Source organism: Schistocerca americana, chromosome 6, assembly GCF_021461395.2.
Source record: "Schistocerca americana isolate TAMUIC-IGC-003095 chromosome 6, iqSchAmer2.1, whole genome shotgun sequence".
Taxonomy (NCBI): Eukaryota; Metazoa; Arthropoda; class Insecta; order Orthoptera; family Acrididae; genus Schistocerca; species Schistocerca americana.
The window spans coordinates 361,411,280-361,433,329 of record NC_060124.1 but is presented as its reverse complement, the minus strand read 5'-3'; the positions used below and the strand labels follow the sequence as shown (position 1 = coordinate 361,433,329).

Sequence of the window (22,050 nt, the reverse complement as noted above, 5' to 3'; positions counted from 1 at the left end):
GATCATTGGCAAGTGTGGCAGTGATCTGGGAAGAGGACCCACAGTTCCTAGGCTGCAGGGAAGCAAACTAGTGTTTCTCCTGGTGTCATGGTATGAGAAGCCATCAGGTATAACTTCAGATCACGTCTGATACAGAGCGAGGGAACCCTCATTGCACATCAGCATGTCATGGGCATCCAGTGTCCTCATATGTTGCCTCTCATGCGACAGTATCATGGTACCATTTTTCAACAGCACAATGTTTGTACACATATGACACATGTCTCTACATATGGTCTGGGTAATGTTGTGGTACTCCTGTAGCCAGCAAGACCCTGATCAATCCCAAGTAGAACATGTGTGAGACCAGCTCAGACATCCATAATGTCCAGTCCTAGCATCCAGGATACCAAGGACCACTTGTAGGCACAATTGCCTCAGGAGAGGAGAGAACATCTTTATGGCACCCTTCCCAATTGAAACAGTGCCTCCATCCAGGCCAGAGTGAGTGCAATGTCATTTTGGTAAGAGGGCTCATACTGCCAATTTCTCTGTAAATTTGCCTAAATTTTTTAACATCACATGACCTCTCAACATGTGAAGTTTCATTTCTTTTCTGTACTCCCCTTCTGAGTACTTAAGTTTTTATGTCAGGTATTACTGTTTGAAGTGATGTCCAGTTAAAGAGTGTGGTAAGAGCAAAATACATAGAAAAACCATCACTGTTCACAGCAGTTACTGAAAAATGTTGCTGTACGATAGTACTAGAGTGAATGTAGTGAAAGTATGAGAATAATACATGCATTAATTCTTCACTGCTGAAAACAGTGATTAGTTTTCACAGTTTTTGGGAATCATTAACAAATATCCTTTAACTGAATATTTTTCTTTATTGCTGATACATCATTTGGATACAAAGAATAACAATTTGAATAATTGCATCAGACACTGCAAGACACACGTCATGAGCAGACAAAAATGTCTTTTGAATTCTTAGGTAAAGGGCAGTTAGTGATTTTAGGGGAGACAATTGATATACTTTATAGCATCAGATGAAATTACTGGAGCATCATTTATATGGAAAGTTAATGGATTTTTGTTCAATGTACTGCCAAGTAAAAATTAACATTGATGGAGTGCTTATGCTAGCAAAAAGGAGTGATGCTAGAACTCTTACTTAGTATCTGACCCACTACCTGCTTTCTTTGTTGTGGTATTTGATAGGAAATGTGAATATCTGAAAATTTTTACTAATACCTTGTACCACAAGCATTCAAATGAACAACATACTGTGTACAAAGTTACTGAGTGAAGGACAATACTTCCTTCACATACAGGTACGAATGCCTCTCTATTCCAACAAATCTCTACACTCTGCTTCATCACTTTCCACAAATGCAGCATCTGGGGCTTTCACACAACTCATACAGTGATATGATCTTCATGCTATTGTGGGGAACCTTCCCAACAGTATGCCTGATGACAACTGAGGTTACAGCTGTAAAGAACAGCAGCAATTTTCCTGGATTGTGCAATGATAGTAGCAGTAGCCGTATTGACAAAAATGAATATAATCACTTCTTAAGTAGGGTGTAGTACAAACTACATATTCTTTACACCAATATTGTGTGGGTGAATATGAATTTTTCTGGTGTATTCTGTCGATGAAAAACTCTTGGTTTGACTTCTACTGAAGATAATGGTATGACATTCATCAAAACGTCATGGCATTTCAACATTCTCACCAGGATGGAAATCCAGGAACTTTTCAACAGCACTGCATTATATGGATTTCCAATCCAGATGAACCTGTGGCAGTTACCAAATTTAATTATTTTCACAGAAAAATATTGTGTCAATTATTTGGTTGAAGATGAGTATTCAACAAAAGATATATAAACTGAATACAAGTAAGTTAATACTGCTATTGTTGTGAAGTCTAACAATAGTACATCAACGACCTGCAGCTGTGTCAAAAATACTCAACTGAGATATACCTATTGGACAAATCTTATCAATAGGTATAGTGGCTAGCAGAATAGCAGAGGCTGGAACTCTTTTCTCATGAGCATGAGAAATAATATGTATCAAAACAAATGCTTCTATCCATTCATTCACATTCTACAATCATTTAAAAAAGCACTTTGTCCAAGCTCTGAAGAACAGTATTCAATAACAATGGTGTGAGGAATGCTTGAGTGTGAAAGTAATGCAATAGTAGCTTTTGAAAGTACTCTGAATGCTGTAACCTAATGTTTAACACATACACACAAAAAACAGCAGTTACCAATGTGTATAGATATGCCTAACTGAGCGTTTGGTGTCACTTAACAGCAATGAATACTTGCTTCATAAAATGTTGTGAAATTTAGTAGAACAAAACCTAATGTCCAACTAAGGAATCCTAAAGAGAGATGTTTTATTAAAAGTTTCCTTGTCATTTTTCAATAAATTGAATGGGGTACATGAGAAAGTAAGAACAGCTGTTGGAAGATGTTGTCATCAGAACTCTGCTGCTATATGGCAAAACAGTAACTACCTTTAGCACTCACAAGTTAACATAGTATTTCAAAGACATTATTTTTCTCAAAAAGGAAAAGTGTTAGAACCTTTTACAAAAATGAGCTGCTTTGAATAACAAAAATGTAATATCAGTAATGGAATAAAATATAAGCATTCAAGGAACCCTCTAATAAGCATAACTTGATTTCTATGTTAAAGTACGAAATGTAAGCACTTATCAAGTATTACGGCCATGGCAGTTGACATCTAATCAGTAGCTATTTTAATGAAGGAATGTGGAAAGTAGAGTCATAAAATGCTGTTACTGAGAATAGGAACTGAGCATGTCCTGTGCTTCTAGGTATATGCAAGCAAATTACATTACCAGTAGTTGTAGCTGTACAGTATAAAGGCAAGAGGGCAGAAATATTCTGAAGGCAACCGTTAAGAATAAGAATATTTTTGGAGGCTATACACAAGCTTTAGTACACAAAAGAGAGTAAATTTCTCAGCAAGAAGGGTTACAATTCAGAATAAGAGAAACATGTTCAAATACTGGTGGGTTAACTGAGGGCTTCTACGTATGTCAAAAAAACGCATTCCTCAGGCAGATCCCCTAGTCAGGGAAGCCAAAAGTCAGATGGCAAACCCAAAGGGCATACACTAGATTGACTTTCAAAAAAATAGTAAACTATAAAAAGGTATTTTGATGCGTATAAGGCAGGGAAAGAAATGATAAACTTTGTTATGAAGAAAAGTGCAAATAGTGCACTATACTGAAGAAGTAACAGTTAAATTAGTGAGAAGTTACATCAAGGAAATTTCTGTGAGTATATGTACCATTAGATTGAGACCAGCAGAAAGAAAATATGCACAAGTAACATACCTCAAAGGACTGTTCTTCTGTATAACCAAGTCTATTACTTAGTCATTCAACGACACACATCAAAAAAAGTTTTGCATCACCTCGGTTCCAAGAGTTCTGGAACCTGTATAGAAAATTGGAATAGAGCTCAACATAAACATCATTTCTGCCCTTGTTTTTGCTCATAAAAACCACACATTGCATATTGTACCACCATACAGCGAGACCTTCAGAGGTGGTAGTCCAGATAACTGTACACACCAGTACCACTAATACCCAGTAGCACATCCTCTTGGATTGATGCATGCCTGTATTCGTCATGGCATACTAGCCGCAAGTTCATCAAGGCACTGTTGGTCCAGATAGTCCCACTCCTCAACATCAATTCGGTGTAGATCCCTCAGAGTGGTTGGTGGGTCACGTCACCCATAAACAGCCATTTTCAATCTATCCCAGGCATGTTCGATAGGGTTCATGTCTGGAGAACATGCTGGCCACTCTAGTTGAGTGATGTCGTTATCCTGAAGGAAGTAATTCACAAGGTGTGCACAATGCGGGCACGAATAGTTGTCCATGAAGACAAATGCCTTGCCAATACGCTGCCGATGTGGTTGCACTATCGATTGGAGGATGTTATTCACGTATCGTACAGCCATTACAGCACCTTCCACGACCACCAGTGGCTTATGTCGGCCCCACATAATGCCATCCAAAAACATCAGGGAACCTCCACTTTGCTGCACTTGCTGGACAGTGTATCTAAGGCGTTCAGCCTGACCAGATTGCCTCCAAACATGTCTCTGATGATTGTCTGGTTGAAGGCATAAGCAACACTCATCGGTGAAGAGTTCACGAACCTCTTGCCGACCCCTGTTCATGAGTCTTGGTATTCTGACATTAGCCACTCAATATATGTATTCCCTACTGTAATTTCTTGTTCAGAAAGGTGTGCAGTATACTGCTGCATCCATTTTCAATAAGCTACCACTTGAATTCACAAATCTTAGAAGTAATCCATGCACTTTCAAATTGAAACTGAAGAGTTCCCTCATGGGTCACTCCTCCTATGCTGTTGAGCAGTTCCTTGAAAAATTAAGCTTATTCTTGTTGTATTGTTGATTGTGTGTACTTAAGCTTATGGATTGACTTTTTTTCGGGTTCATCAACATTTCATTTTTATCTGTAATTACTTTTATGTTGTAATTTCATGTACTGACACATTCCATGACCTTGGAGATTTGGTCCTCAATATGGTCCTTCAGAACTTGACGTGTAAATCAATAAATGAGAACATGATGCCAATCCTGAGTGGTCCATTCGGCATGTTGTTGGGCCCATCTGTACCATGCTGCATGGTGTCATGGTTGCGAAGATGGACTTCACCATGGACGTTGGGAGTGAAGATGCACATCATGCACCCTATTGGCACAGTTTGAGTTGTAACACAGCGTCCTGTGGCTGCACAAAAAGCAATATTCAACATGGTAGTGTTGCTGTCAGGGTTCCTCCAAGCCATAATCCATTGTAGCGGTCATCCACTGCAGTAGTAGCCCTTGGGCAGCCTGAGCAAGGCATGTCATCGACCAGTTCCTGTCTCTCTGTATCTCCTCCATGTCCAAACAACATTGCTTTGGTTCACTCCAAGACGGCTGGACACTTCCCTTGTAGAGAGCCCTTCCTGGCACAAAGAAACAATGCAGATGCGGTCGAACCGCGGTATTGGCTGTCCAGGCATGGTTGAACTACAGACAACATGAGTCATGTACGTCCGTCCTGATGGAATGACTGGAACTGATCGGCTGTTGGACCCCCTGTAATAGGTGCCATTAATGCATGGTTTTTTACATCTTTGGGTGGGCTTAGTGACATCTCTGAACAGTCAAAAGGACTGTGTCCATGGTACAATATTCACAGTCAACATCTATCTTCAGGAGTTCTAGGAATGGGGGTGATACAAAACTTTTTTTGATGTGTGTAGATGGCTACATAGCCCACTGATTACATTAACAATATCCAGTTAAAACTTCCTGGCAGATTAAAACTGTGTGCCCGACCGAGACTCGAACTCGGGAACTTTGCCTTTCACGGGCAAGTGCTCTACCAACTGAGCTACCGAAGCACAACTCACGGGCGGTACTCACAGCTTTACTTCTGCCAGTACCTCGTCTCCTACCTTCCAAACTTTACAGAAGCTCTCCTGTGAACCTTGCAGAACTAGCACTCCTGAAAGAAAGGATATTGCGGAGACATAGCTTAGCCACAGCCTGGGGGCTGCCAGGAAGTTTCATATCAGCGCACACTCCGCTGCAGAGTGAAAATCTCATTCTGGAATATCGAGTTAGTATGCAGAACTTGTTAACTGATTCAAAACTGTCAAACAAGTTCCTATTTACTGAGCAGGTATATGGTGGATATTTACAGTGGTACCTTGTACACATAATTATGAAGAATTTCCCTTATTGTCTCACATAACATTTATAATTTTGGTTATTCAAAAATTCAACTGTGGATCAGAAAGGTTGTTTAATGAAAATGATTTGAGTTTGTTATTCAAAATATTGCCTTATATGGGGTGTTCAGAAATTTCCATTACAAAGTGCTAGGACTCGTAGAAGAGAGTGAGTACATAATATTATGGATAGGACCCCATGTCTTTAAATGTACTGTTTCCATTCTACGATGGTTTCAGTTCAGATGTTTAACGTATCCATGTCTGATGAGGGAAAGAGAAAAATCTGTTTGTCCTGGTACGCAATAGGGTAGATAGGATTATATGTATTCCTATGTACTTCTTCTTGCAGGGTTGTACACAAAGTTTAATCTACGAGACTCCTGAAGAAACAGAGGAAGATCTACTGGCATGAGCTCTGGCAGATGCCCTAGAAACAGAAGGTACACCAGGGGGGATGGAGGATGTGTACCAGAACATACTTCATAGGTCAATGTCTGTAACCATGTTGGTGGTCATGACATTGAGCTGCTGTAGTAGTGCACCAGTACTGTTCTGTACGTACAGTATGCTAGGTTCCTTTCTGTTTTGGAATAATGTAAAAACATAATGCTTAAATGATAATACAAATAAATGTGCTTAGATGAGAAACGGTTGTCTTGTTATGGTCCCTTTCAAATTGTTACCTAATAACTTTACTGCATCACGCCTAATTCAATTCCTCAAAAAGAAGGGGGTGGGTTAAACATCCAAACTGGAACCATCAAAGAGTGTAAACGTTATGTTTCTGGACATAGGTTCCTGTTCAACATATTATTTACTCAGTGGCCTCTGGAAAGGCCTGGATGTTTGTAACAGGAATCTCTGAACACCCTGTAAATGAGGTACTGTAACTCATTGAGTAGAGCATAAGTGATTTTCATGCTAGGACATTTCATTATTTCTATTAAGGACTAACTTAAAAACTTCTAGTGTTATACTTATCAGTGTTATACAGGGTGACAAAGAAAAATGGGAACATTTCCACAACCCAATAAAACTGGAAGTGATGAAGGAAAGAAATTGCATTCATAGTAATTGAAACCTTACAACTTTCCGACTTATGAAACATTGATGGCATTTGTCATTTTTTAAAAAAATTACATCCTTTAGAAGGTGTCCTCCTGTACAAATACATTTGTGGAATCTACTGTTGAGATTCCTCATTGATACTGCAACATCTCAGCTGGAAAACTGTGAATTGCATCCTGAATTCTCTGTTTTAACTCATCCAGGGTTCTTGGTTGAGTCGTGTAGACTTCGCTCTAGAGGTAGCCCCACAAGAAAAAATATCACAAACAGATAAATCTGGCACTCTAGAGGGCTAGGGAATGTTACCAAATTGTGAGATCACACTGTTGCCAAACAATTCTCGCACATATACCATTGATTGCCATGCAGTGGGTGATGTCGCTCTGTCCTGTTGAAACCAGGCTTCTTGAACATTTGGAAAGTTGTTCACTGTAGGTGTAATGAAAGTTTTTAACATCTCCACATAACGATCGACATTGAAAGTTATTGTGTTTCCCTGATCATTTGTGAAAGAATATGGTTTGATAATCCCATATGATGAAACACCACACCATAATGTCACTTTACTAGCATGTAGAGGGTGCTAATTAAGGTCATTAGGATTTGTGTTTGTCCAGTAATGCTGGTTTTGTTTATTCAGATAACCTCTAAGATGAAAATTGGCTCATCTGACATCCACAACTTGTTTATAAATTCATTGTCATTGTTTATTTTTGTTATCATTTGTTGACAGAATCCTAATCGTAACTGGTAATCATTGTCCTTCAATTGTTGCACCATCTGTAGTTTGTACCGTTGAAATTTTAAATCGAGATTGAAGAATTCTGCGAACACTCTCCCGGGACATTCCAACCACTGCTCCTTGCTTATGAACTGAACGCCATGGGCTCCGTAAGACAGACTCGTGTACAACATCAATGTTTGCTGGAGAATGCACACTTCTCGATTGTCCTGTTGATTTCTTCATGAGGGCAGATCCAGTCTCTTCAAAGTTATTAATCCAACATTTTATCACATGTTTCGATGGATTGGCATCATGACGTCCTAAATTATAAAAACGTCAAAACTCCCTCTGCGCTACTACCAAATTATCATTTTTTTATAAAACATTTTTATGGCTAATGCACGCTGCTGTTTGTTCCACTGGTCTATGTTTACAAAAGTGGCGGACTGTTTACTTGCTAACTGTCATGAACCCACAGTGCTGCCATCTGCTCATGGGTGCCACTACTCATTTCATACATTCCCATTATTCTGTGTCACCCTGCATTTGTTTTAAAATCAGAATCACTAGTTAATGACTATCTTTAGATTGGAGTATACATACTATTATTATTTTTCCAATATGCTTAGTTGCTTGAAGAGTTGTTCATAATATTTTTAGAACTGTATTCCACACACTGGATTTATTACCTGATTATTTGTAAGGAACACATAAACTGGATTTCTTCTCAATATTATTCTACAGAAGGCTATCTTTCTATGTCTGTTTCAGTAGTGTACAGTTGTACATGTGGCTTTCACCAAACCAATGTCAGTAACAGTGAAGTAAGATACTGTGAGTAATTTCCAAATAAATACCAGAAATGAATAAAAACAAGAACATTTATGAATGAATAGAACGCTAACCATGATGTTATTTATGTGCTTTTATGTTTAAATTTCTGAACCTGAACATGTTTATAATGTATACATTACACTAAAAGTATTTCCTTGAGAAAACTATAAAATTATGCAACAGAATTGCTGGCCAGTATGTAACGCATTGTATATTATGCACTTGTCAAATTAATGATATAATGATGTGTAAATAGAATGGAATATCATACACAGAGTGAGAAAAACAACTGTCTTCAGATATTAGAAAATTTGCAAAATAAAATGATCAATAACTGAAGTTATGGTTATGTTATCATTGGATGATTCCCGATGACTTGAAATTTACTGTTTTATTGATGTCAGTGAGCTGCAGTGAGTGTCACACCCATAATATATCACAACATTACTCAATTCAATAAAGTGTGTTTTCTCTTTTAAACAGATGTGATGTAAACAATGTTAGTTCAACAGTATCACATTAATAAGGAGGCCAGTTTTTAAGAATTATGCATCAGTGAATTTCTTACAACTCATAGAGAGAATTAAGTGATAAAAAAGAGGACAAATTTTTGAACATTACACACAGCACTCTGTTACAGAATCCTACAGATAAAATTTTACAATTCAGTCATTTAGAAAACCACAGGTTACTGTAGTATCTCAGTATTTAATGCCACTATGAATCAATATTGTAAGAAACATCAATATCGGAGGAACATACTAGGTCTATTTCTCATTAATCAACAACAAATGACTCACAGAAATTTCCCATGTATATAGAGCTTTATATTAGTATACTTGAAAACTAAAAGAGAGATGACTGGATTTGTGTACATAAATAATGTACCAATCTGATCTACTGAATGTCTCACCATTGTCACTTGGTTGAAGATCTGAAATAAATTGTGCACAATTAGTTAAAAATAAAGCTTAAAAAGTAAACATGTAATGTAAAAATGAAATGATAATTATTCTCAAGGTGCAATTGTTCCTGAAAACAATAAATAATAAGCTACATAAATTACTTTATTGTTTCTAGGACTGGTACTGTATATACCACTTTTTATCTGTGTATAATTGTTTCTCACAGTACCTCCAGCAATGTAGACATATTTTCTGTTATGTTTATGGAGGCAGCTCTATGCTGAGGGTTTATTACAGTAAATATACATTATTCAGTTCCTACATATGTGATCATGCAAATAATTTTAATTCCATGGAACTGCAAGATATAATAATAAAACTAGCTTGTAAATAGCAATCTCTAGGAACACTGTAATGACTACTAACTGACCACACCTAAAGAGTAGAGATATAAAATTCAATATAAGAGTGTAAATTGATGAACACATTGTAAGGCTTTATTACTTGAGGAAATGAAAAGACACATTACACACAGTAGCCTTAGCACAGTATTAACAAACCTAAGCTAACTATAAATAATTTTCCTTTCACAATTGGTTCCTGTCCATGAAAAATATTTACAGATTACAAATAAAATCTCCAGATACTACGTATTTCAAATGTACACGGCAAGAATGACAATTTCTTGATATTCAACATGATCCATGTATTTCTTGCTCAAGATCAGAAGATTTCATATAACAACTGCTAAAGGTTTTGTGACTCACCCCAATAGCAAGTATTTGGAGAGCTATAAGACGTACAACAATCGAGCAGAAATGTGGAGGTGGGACCTGGCTCATCAGAGCAGCAGTTGCTGATGACACACATTCTCCAACGTTGGATGAGCTCGAATCGCCTACAATTAAAGCCTGCAACATCATCCAGACAATGATATGAGAGATCATCTAGCATAAATTTTAAAGAAATATATCATAATTATTACAGGATTTACTGTTAACAGGCACACATATGATTGGTAATAATAAACTTATAGTTTCAATTTATATCAAGAGCAGTTACAGCAAAACCTAATCTGAAATGTTCATATTTAAAATTAAAATAAGTATAGGAAAAATTGCATAAAATGCAACTGATGTTTCAGTGTAACGCATTCTACACTTTCTTTTCTGTGTACTGTTACATCAGAGAATAAAGTACAACTACAACAATTCACATCACTGAGATTAAAATTATACACATCCACATATGAATCAGAATTAAACATTACTTTGGGCACCAGTTCTTTAACAAAAGACTAGGAGTTACATGCTGAAGTATGATAAAGAGCGGGGGGAAAACAGAAAGAAGAAAGATTAGGATTTAAAGTCTCATCAACAACAAGGCAATTAGAGACAAAACATGAGCTCAGATTTGGGACAAATGGGAAAAGGAATTGGCCACATCTTTTTCAAATGAACCATCCTCAGGCAATTTAGGAAAATAAAAATTCTAGCTATCCAAAGGGCGATTTTCATTGTTGTTCTCCCAACTGTGAGTAAAGTTTCTTAGAACAGCATCTATTTATTTGTATTTATTTATCCATCTGCAGATAATAAATATTGTATGGATGTTGACCAAAAGTATATGTAAATTTATGGGAAACAATTTGAGCAAAAGGAACATACAAAATTTTACATTAAGTAGTACAAAGAATAATACATACAAATTTGCACAAAAAATGTTCAAAGAATAATACTTGGTCATACAAGACACAGTAATACAATTTTTTATATGTTTATAATAACAGTATTGTAGCTGCATAGTCTGTTTGCCCTAAGGCTCCACTTTTGTCTTCCCTAACAGGAAGCCCTTATATTCACAATTCAGTAAAGATTTTACCACACTTAGTAACTGTCCATCAGATATACAAAATTAACAGAAACTTTAGGGGATGAAAGACAGTGTTTTCAGTTTTGCCTTAGTATAAACATTATCAGAATTATTTTTTGGCCTAAAAAGTCATTTACTGAGTAAAAACATTATTCAAGTAGGGATTCTTTAAATTCTATTTTAAATATGTTCTCATCTTCTAACTTTCTGATGTTTCCTCACAGTATGTTGTAGAGTTTTGTACCAATATGGCTCACATGCCTTTGTGTGTGTTCTTTTTGTTTGCTGAGTATGGAGTGCTGTGCTATTTCGAGTATTGAAGTTACGCAAGTCGGCATTTGTCTGAAAATCTGCAAGGTAGGTCCTAACATACAAAACACATTTGTACATATATAAGGAAGGTATTGTTACAACTTTAAGCTTGTTGAATAAGGTTTTGCATTGTGTCTGTGGATGACTGTGTGTTATTATTTGGGTAGCCCTCTTCTGTAACAGAAAGATTGTTGCAAGAGACTGAAAATAGCTGAAATATGCCGTCCTGGCACCCTCTGCAGTACAGACATTTGCAATAATTCTAAGAGCAAAACAGGCTGAGTTGAGTTTCTGCACAAGTTTCATTACCTAGTCATTAAAACTAAGATTTTCATCTACATGAATTCCCAGCACTTTTGTTGATGCCACTCTGTCTATGGCCTTGTCACCCAACAACAGATCAAGATTTACATTTTGACATATTTTCCCAAACTGCATGTTATTTGTTTTATTTGCATTTAATGTCAACCAGTTTGCATTGAACCAAGTGTGGACATTCTTTATTACTTGATCAGTAGTTGCTTGCAGCATTTGCTTTGGTGCACCTATTATCACACTAGTGTCACCTGTGAATAGCATGCCCTTTGCTGCTCCATCTGAGGTGTGAAAGTCATTTATGTAGACAATGAACAATAAGGGACCTAGAATACTGCCTTGTGGCACTCCTTTTTCCACTTTTTTTTCATGTGATACTAAATTTATTTTGTTGTTGGAGTAATCTGACATCAGTCCTACAATCTGTGTTCTGTTTCGTAGGTATTATTCAAACCACTTTTTCCCTTTCCCATGCATACTTAATGCTTCCAGTTTTTCCAAAGATTGCCATGATTGACAGTGTCAAATGCTTTGGACAGATCTAAATTTATCCCTACCATGCTGTTATCTATTTCTAGATTTTTGATTATTTCTTCAGTGTAGCACATTAGTGCTATTTCTGTATTTTTACCTTCCTAGAAGCAATGCTGATTTCTATTTAGTAAATGGTGGTTATTTAGGTATTTGTTGATTCTGTACTTCATTACTTTTTTCTATTATGTAAGAAACTGCTGGAAGGAGGGATATTAGCTTATAGTTTTCTACCTTATGCTTGTCGCTGTTTTTGAATAATGGCTTCTCTTTTCACATTTTCATCCTTTCTGAAAACATTCCTTCACTACATTATAAGTTGGCTATGTATGCCAAGGGTCTTGTGATTTGTGCAGCTATCATTGTTATGATACAAACAGGCACCTCATCTACTCCTGCTGACATTTTAGGTTTCAAGCTCTTTATTACTTTGCACGCTTCATGTTCATCTATGGGATCTTTTCTCATGCTAGAAGCGGCTTTTGCAAATTCAGGTTTTTCTTGGTTTGTAAATTTCAAGCTTAATGAAGTTGTTGCATTTTTGAAATAGTTGTTGATGTAATTTGGCAAATCTTGCTTTTAAATATTGAAATTTTCTGTGTTTTTGAGAATGATATCCTGGTCTTTGCATCTGTTGCCTCTTTCAGTCTTCACAATACCCCATATGGCTTTTGATTTGTTGTCAGACTGTCTTACTAAGTTGTCATTACTTATAAATTTTGCCTTGGCATTTACTTTTTGATATACCCTCTTGGAATGCTTAACATATTCTATGAACTGTGGATCTGTAGATGTCTTCAATATTTAATTCAGTCTGTTTAGGCTTCCACAAGAAGCTTTGATACCAGCTGTGACCCAAGAAATTGGCTTTGAATTGTGATGTGGTGTGATTCGTAACAGCTTCTTTGGAAAGCACATTTTGAAATATCCCATGAAAACTGAAGAAAAAGTGTTGTATGCATCATTTGAGTTTGTTAGGGACAGCTCTTCTGCCCAGGACTCACTAGTTAGGATATTTGTAAATTCTACACAGTTTTCAGTGGAAATTTTCTTTTATAAGTGAAGTACACTTCTTTTTCTTGCAGTGGCATTGAAGGAATTTTGGGGACAAGAGCATTACAGTCTGATAATCCCAAATCAGTATTTGTTACTTCTACTTCTGTGGATCGTACATTTGAAAATATATTATCTGTAAGACTGTTTGTATTATATGTTATTCTTGTGGGTTCATGTATACGTGGAAACAGATTGAAAATACATAATAGATTTGGGAGTTGATTTTTTAGCCTACTTTCATTCATAAGCTTTATGTTGAAATCCCTGCAGACAATTACAGTGGTTCTTTCAGTAAAAAGAATGTAAAGCAATGTTTCTAATTAATTTAGGAATATGTCTGTATACCCAGTAGGTGGTCTGTCAAAATGCACACCTTCTTTGTACCTGATACTTGATTTAGTAAAGATACATACACCTCTGTTTTTGGCATTTTTTCTATAATACTGACTTGCCAAATTGTATGGACAAATATTAATGATACTTAGTTCAAAACTTCTGCACCAATGCTCCATAATGCACATGCAGTCAACGTTTGCATCATTCATTGCTACCTCAAGTTCTAGTGATTCATTTCTAAGGTACTGAATATTTAGCCTTAAAATCTGCAGGTGACTAGGGTGAGATTGTCGGTAAGCCTCTGTATTGGCTCTAATTTCTTGAATTTTCTCCTCGTGGTCAATACGCAAGATGTATGTGGGGGGGAAGTAATATTTTGTCTGACTCCTCCTGAAAAGTGCTGTCCCAAAATTTCAATAGTGAATCTCTCCGTGATGCACAACGTCTCTCTTGTAATGTCTGCAAGTGGAGTTTGTTTAGCATTTCCATAAGGCTCTCTCGCTGTCTAAACAATCCCGTGATGAAACAGGCCACTCTTTGTTGGATTTTCTCTATCTCCTCTATCAGTCCTACCTGATAAGGATCCCAGATAGATGAACAATACTCAAGAATCGGGTGAACAAGTGCCTCATAAGCCACTTCTTTCATGGATGAGTTACATTTCCTTAAGATTCTGCCGATGAATCTGAGTCTTGTGTCTACTTTTCCTACTATCTGTTTCATATGGTCATTCCAGTTAAGGTCGTTCTGGATAGTTATGCCTAGATATTTTACGGCAGGCACTGTCCCCAGTTGTTTGTCATCAATAGTGTAGCTGTATGGTAGTGGATTTCTTTTCCTATGAATGTGCAATATGTTACATTTATTTACGTTCAGGGTCAACTGCCAGAGTCTGCACCATTCATCAATTCTCATCTTCTGGCATTACTACTTTGGCATAAACAACTGCATCATCTGCGAATAGCCTTAAAGAGCATCCGACGCTTTCTACTAGATCATTTATATATAATGTGAACAGCAACAGTCCTCTCACACTTCCCTGTGGTACTCTGGATATTACCTTTACATCTATCGATTTAGTTCTGTTAAAAGCGATGCATTGAGTTCTATCTGCAGAAAGTCTGGAATCCAATCGCAGGTCTGCTCTGATACTCTGTAAGCTCGTATTTTTTTTCATTAAATGGCAATCCAGAAAGGTGTTAAATGCCTTACTGAAATCAAGGAACACAGCATCAGCCTGAGTGCCGTTGTCCACTGCACTGTGGATCTCTTGGAGGAACAGAGCGAGCTGAGTTTCGCAGGATCTCTGTTTGCAGAATCCATGTTGATTTTTATAGGGGAGCTGTTCATTTTCCATGAACTTCATAATTCTTGAGCATAAAATATGTTCTATAATTCTACAACAGATTGATGTCAATGATATAGGTCTATAATTGTGTGGATCTGTCTTACAGCCTTTTTTAAAAACGGGAATGACTTGAGCATTTTTCCAGTTGTTAGGTACCTTCTGTTGCTCAACTCAAGCAATTTACGAAAAATTACTGCTAGAATGGGAGCAAGTTCTTTTGCATAATCTTTATAGAATCTTATAGCTATCTCATCTGGTCCTGAAGCCTTTCCACTACTAAGCAACTGTAGCTGCTTTCCAATTCCGCAATTGGTTACCTCAATATCTGCCATTTTGATGTTTGCACAATGATTGAAAGGAGGGACGGTGTTACAATCTTCCATGGTGAAACAACTTAGGAAGACCAAGTTCAGTATTTCGGCCTTCTCTCTGTTGTCTTCTGTTTCGGTGCTGGTATGGTTGTTGAGAAAATGAATAGATGATTTTGACCCACTTACTTATTTTACATATGACCAAAATCTCTTAGGGTTTTTACTGAGGTCGGTTGACAATGTCTTACTTTCAAAATCATTGAATGCTTCTCTTGTTGCTCTCCTTATGCTCATTTTTGATTTGTTCAGCTTTTGTTTGTCAGCTAGGTTTTTACTTCTCTTGAATCGGAGATGAAGTGCTCTTTGTTTACCTAGCGCTCTTCTAACTTGGCTATTAAACCATGGTGGATCTTTCCCATCCTTCAAAATCTTACTTGGAACATATTTGTCTAGGGCATATTGAACGATGCATTTGAATGTTTTCCATTTGCTCTTTACATCTTCATCCCTATCGCTGAATATTTGATGCTGACTGCTGAGATATTCTGAAATTTGTATCCTGTCACCCTTACTGAGCAAATATACCTTCCTACCTTTCTTAACATTCCTTGTAGGAACTGTCACAACCTTATAATCACTGATGCCTTCCTCTACATTAACTGATTCTATTAGTTCAGGTCTGTTTGTTGGCAGGAGGTCTAAGATGTTACCCTCATGAGTTGGTTCTCTAACTATCTGCTCAAGATAATTTTCAGACAAGACATCATGAACAATGCCACATGATTCCCTGCCTCTGGCACCAGTTTTGATGGTATAACACTCCCAATCTATACCTGGCAAGTTGAAGTCACACCCTATTACAGCGGCACAATCAGGAAAATTACTAACGATATTCTGTAAGCTGTCTGAAGCGCTCTGCGACTACAGATTATGACCCAGATGGTCTACAAAAGCATCCAATCACCATTTTTGACCATTCTTTGATACTCAATTTCATGCAGATTAATTCACATTTGGAATCCATGATAACCTTGCTAGATTTTATCGAATTTTTTACTGCAATAAACAAACTGTCACCATTGGTGACTAACCTATCCATACGATAAACATTCCTGTCTGAACTTAGGATTTCATTGTCATTGCCGTCTGGCTTCAACTAGCATTCTGTTGCCAATATTATCTGTGCATTATAACTTTCAATAAGCGATACTAATTCTGGGACCTTTCCTTGGATGCTCCTGCAGTTTACTAAAATCATATAAATCTTTCCTATCTCTGATCTGCGAGGACCAAGATTCTCTGAGGTCACTGTGGCTGATTTAGCAGGCAAATCGTGTTTACTCCCAGGGGAGGGGTCCTCTAAGCTCAAAAAGCCCTGTGTGCACGCCACACATACTCCGTTACCCTAGTAGCTGCTTCCTGCATGTAGTGTGTGCCTGACCTATTAAGGGCAACCCTACAATTCTGCATCTGATAGTTGTTGTTGTTGTTGTCTTCAGTCCTGAGACTGGTTTGATGCAGCTCTCCATGCTACTCTATCCTGTGCTAGCTTCTTCATCTCCCAGTACTTACTGCAACCTACATCCTTCTGAATTTGCTTAGTGTATTCATCTCTTGGTCTCCCTCTACGATTTTTACCCTCCACGCTGCCCTCCAATGCTAAATTTATGATCCCTTGATGCCTCAGAACATGTCCTACCAACCGGTCCCTTCTTCTTGTCAAGTTGTGCCACAAACTCCTCTTCTCCCCAATACTATTCAATACCTCCTCATTAGTTATGTGATCTATCCATCTAATCTTCAGCATTCTTCTATAGCACCACATTTCGAAAGCTTCTATTCTCTTCTTGTCCAAACTATTTATCGTCCATGTTCCACTTCCATACATGGCTACACTCCATACAAATACTTTCAGAAACGGCTTCCTGACACTTAAATCTGTACTCGATGTTAACAAATTTCTCTTCTTCAGAAACGCTTTCCTTGCCATTGCCAGTCTACATTTTATATCCTCTCTACTTCTACCATCATTAGTTATTTGGCTCCCCAAATAGCAAAACTCCTTTACTACTTTAAGTGTCTCATTTCCTAATCTAATTCCCTCAGCATCACCTGACTTAATTCGACTATATTCCATTATCCTTGTTTTGCTTTTGTTGATGTTCATCTTATATCCTCCTTTCAAGACACTGTCCATTCCGTTCAACTGCTCTTCCAAATCCTTTGCTGTCTCTGACAGAATTACAATGTCATCGGCGAACCTCAACGTTTTTCTTCTTCTCCATGGACTTTAACACCTACTCCAAATTTTTCTTTTGTTTCCTTCACTGCTTGCTCAATATACAGATTGTATAACATCGGGGAGAGGCTACAACCCTGTCTCACTCCCTTCCCAACCACTGCTTCCCTTTCATGTCCCTCGACTACCATCTGGTTTCTATACAAATTGTAAATAGCCTTTCGCTCCCTGTATTTTACCCCTGCCATCTTTAGAATTTGAAAGAGAGTATTCCAGTCAACATTGTCAAAAGCTTTCTCTAAGTCTACAAATGCTAGAAACGTAGGTTTGCCTTTCCTTAATCTTTCTTCTAAGATAAGTCGTAAGGTCAGTATTGCCTCACGTGTTCCAGTGTTTCTACGGAATCCAAACTGATCTTCCCCGAGGTTGGCTTCTACTAGTTTTTCCATTCGTCTGTAAAGAATTCATGTTACTATTTTGCAGCTATGACTTATTAAACTGATAGTTCGGTAATTTTCACATCTGTCAACACCTGCTTTCTTTGGGATTGGAATTATTATATTCTTCTTGAAGTCTGAGGGTATTTCGCCTGTTTCATACATCTTGCTCACCAGATGGTAGAGTTTTGTCAGGACTGGCTCTCCCAGGGCCGTCAGAAGTTCCAATGGAATGTTGTCTACTCCGGGGGCCTTGTTTTGACTCAGGTCTTTCAGTGCTCTGTCAAACTCTTCACGCAGTATCGTATCTCCCATTTCATCTTCATCTACATCCTCTTCCATTTCCATAATATTGTCCTCAAGCACATCACCCTTGTATAGACCCTCTATATACTCCTTCCACCTTTCTGCTTTCCCTTCTTTGCTTAGAACTGGGTTTCCATCTGCGCTCTTGATATTCATACAAGTCGTTGTCTTATCTCCAAAGGTCTCTTTAATTTTCCTGTAGGCAGTATCTATCTTACTCCTTGTGAGATAAGCCTCTACATCCTTACATTTGTCCTCTAGCCATCCCTGCTTAGCCATTTTGCACTTCCTGTCGATCTCATTTTTGAGACATTTGTATTCCTTTTTGCCTGCTTCATTTACAGCATTTTTATATTTTCTCCTTTCATCAATTAAATTCAATATTTCTTCTGTTACCCAAGGATTTCTACTAGCCCTCGTCTTTTTACCTATTTGATCCTCTGCTGTCTTCACTACTTCATCCCTGAGAGCTAGCCATTCTTCTTCTACTGTATTTCTTTCCCCCATTCCTGTCAATTGTTCCCTTTTGCTCTCTCTGAAACTCTGTACAACCTCTGGTTTAGTCAGTTTATCCAGGTCCCATCTCCTTAAATTCCCACCTTTTTGCAGTTTCTTCAGTTTTAATCTACAGTTCATAATCAATAGATTGTGATCAGAGTCCACATCTGCCCCTGGAAATGTCTTACAATTAAAAACCTGGTTCCTAAATCTCTGTCTTACCATTATATAATCTATCTGATACCGTTTAGTATCTCCAGGATTCTTCCATGTATACAACCTTCTTTCATGATTCTTAAACCAAGTGTTAGCTATGATTAAGTTGTGCTCTGTGCAAAATTCTACCAGGCGGCTTCCTCTTTCATTTCTTAGCCCCAATCCATGTTCACCTACTATGTTTCCTTCTCTCCCTTTTCCTACTCTCGAATTCCAGTCACCCATGACTATTAAATTTTTGTCACCCTTCACTACCTGAATAATTTCTTTTATCTCATCATACATTTCACAAATTTCTTCATTATCTACAGAACTAGTTGGCATATAAACTTGTACTACTGTAGTAGGCATGGGCTTCATGTCTATCTTGTCCACAATAATGCGTTCACTATGCTGTTGGTAGTAGCTTACCCACACTCCTATTTTTTTATTCATTATTAAACCTACTCCTGCATTACCCCTATTTGATTTTGTATTTATAACCCTGTATTCACCTGACCAAAAGTCTTGTTCCTCTTGCAACCAAACTTCACTAATTCCCACTATATCTAACTTCAACCTATCCATTTCCCTTTTTAAATTTTGTAACCTACCTGCCCGATTAAGGGATCTGACATTCCACGCTCCGATCCATAGAATGCCAGTTTTCTTTCTCCTGATAACGATATCCTCTTGAGTAGTCCCCACCCGGAGATCTGAATGGGGGACTATTTTACCTCCATAATATTTTACCCAAGAGGATGCCATCATCATTTAACCATACAGTAAAGCTGCATGTCCTCGGGAAAAATTACTGCTGTAGTTTCCCCTTGCTTTCAGCCGTTTGCAGTACCAGCACGGCAAGGCCGTTTTGGTTAGTGTTACAAGGCCAGATCAGTCAATCATCCAGACTGTTGCCCCTGCAACTACTGAAAAGGCTGCTGCCCCTTTTCAGGAACCACACGTTTGTCTGGCCTCTTAACAGATACCTCTCCATTGTGGTTGCACCTACGGTACGGCCATCTGTATCGCTGAGGCGCGCAAGTTTCCCCACCAACGTTAAGGTCCATGGTTCATGGGGGGGGCATCCGATAGTAGTTTGGAGCAGAGTGTAAGATCTAAACTAGAGGCCTGGATGGCTCTGTGATGGTATCGGATGCAAATTTCTTGACATCCGACCTCTAGTTTAGATCTTCTACTCTGCTCCAAACCAGAGGACCGCAATAAACCCTGGGTATGATGCTACAAATAGACAGCTTAGTCTGCACTCCACATGTGTTGCTGGTTGCCTTCACCAAATCAGCCAGTCACCGAAAGGAGTCAAGGATGCCCTCAGAAACCAAGCAGCAGCTGTCACTCAAGCCGACATGTGCCACTAAATAGCAAATGCACAAGGGAATTCTTTCTCACCTTGCCTGCTATCTCCCTGAGGGGCTCCATCACCTGCCTAACATTGGAGCTCCCAATGACTAGCATACCCACCCTCTGTACTTGTCCAGACTGGGCAGGAAAATCAACCGCTGGCCCAACACGAGAGGCATCCTGTGCTGGCTCAGAGTTATCATCAACACTGGGAAGCACCTTGTACCTGTTGCTAAGACATAGGGAGCAAGCCGCACGGCTCCCTATGATATATGTATGAAATTCATTATACTGTCATGCAGAAGAAGGTGTAATTAGATGAATGATGAAAACTAACTTAACGAAGGTTTATTCAGCACTTGCACATAAAAGAGTGCGGAGCGAACTGCCTCTGGCCAGAACATGTATAGTATATATACAGCTACAGAACATTCCAGTACAATGATTCTTGACATTTGTGGATACTTCTAGAATGTACTTAAACCAAATATAGAAATTAAAATTGTACAGTCCACGTACGTTTTGAACTCATTACCCTCCTTGCAAGAGTTTAGAATCATATCCACTACACCATGGTGCTACTCAGCTTCTTCTGTGACATTCCTCCCTCCTTAAGTGAACAGCATCTTGGTGTTACGTCCTCCTAGTCCGGGAACGAGTTATCCATCCTGCATACTCCGACTCCCAATGTTTACAACTTCTTTTGCCACTATGCTCTTCATCACCTTTCCACTTGTTGCCTGTCACTGGAGCTTCGAATTTACCCTGGGTTACAGGATCATTGTAGGGCTTCATTCAAGATACGTGGACTGTATCTCTGATCTTTCATCGTATTGTGTCAGGGTCAAAATCTTCAACTTCATAAGTAATATCAGACAACTGTCTTACAATCGTATAAGGTCCAAAGTAGCACCTGAGGAGACAAATCGTCCATGGAGGTCAATCCCAACATGCTGGTAAGGCGTTTCGGCTGGTGGAATTGGTATGAGTCGGCTAGGTGGTTTCTGAGGAACTGCCTTTCTCCTCTGGCACTCTCGACAGTGCGACACATAGTGATGGATACTCCTACCTACATAAACCTGGCCAGAAAAATCTCTTGTGAATTGTATCGTGTGTCTTAATAAATCCTAAAATCCGGCCTTGGGAGTATCATGGAATTTCTGTAGAACATCGAAGCGCATGTGTTTAGAAATCAGTGGTAGCCACCTCTTTCCAAACGGATCAAAGTTTTTCTTGCGAAGTAGTCCATTAACTACCTTAAATAGTCCTTTCACATCCTCTGACCGATTTAAGGCAAGCATAATTTGAGATCTTGGGGTCCCCCTTCTTCTCAGCAGAGATATCCTGGAGTGCAACGAGACAGTCACTATCTTTATCAAAGTCTTGATGTCCTTGCACAGGGTTTCTTGAGAGACAGTCGGCATCTTGGTGTTTTCTTGCACTGTTGTACACTATGGTAATGTCATACTCTTGAAGACATAGTGCCCACCTGGTGAGTCATCCTGTTGGATCCTGAAGACCTGTCAGCCAGCAAAGTGAATGATGGTCTGTAACAACTGTGAATGGCCTTCCATAGAGACACTGTCAAAATTTGCGCATGGCA

At 38.4% G+C, this 22,050-nt stretch overlaps 1 protein-coding gene across 1 annotated transcript in view; it reads right to left on the bottom strand.

Annotated features, from left to right (window-relative positions):
* Window positions 1–22,050, bottom strand: part of LOC124619340 (protein unc-80 homolog) — a 905,779-nt gene that overhangs the window by 138,599 nt on the left and 745,130 nt on the right. Inside the window, exons 53-54 of the mRNA XM_047145658.1 lie at window positions 10,097–10,240; window positions 9,338–9,358 (exon numbers count right to left, since the gene is read on the bottom strand). Of these exons, the coding sequence (XP_047001614.1) occupies window positions 9,338–9,358; window positions 10,097–10,240 (165 nt within the window). The remainder of the gene's footprint in view (window positions 1–9,337; window positions 9,359–10,096; window positions 10,241–22,050) is intronic.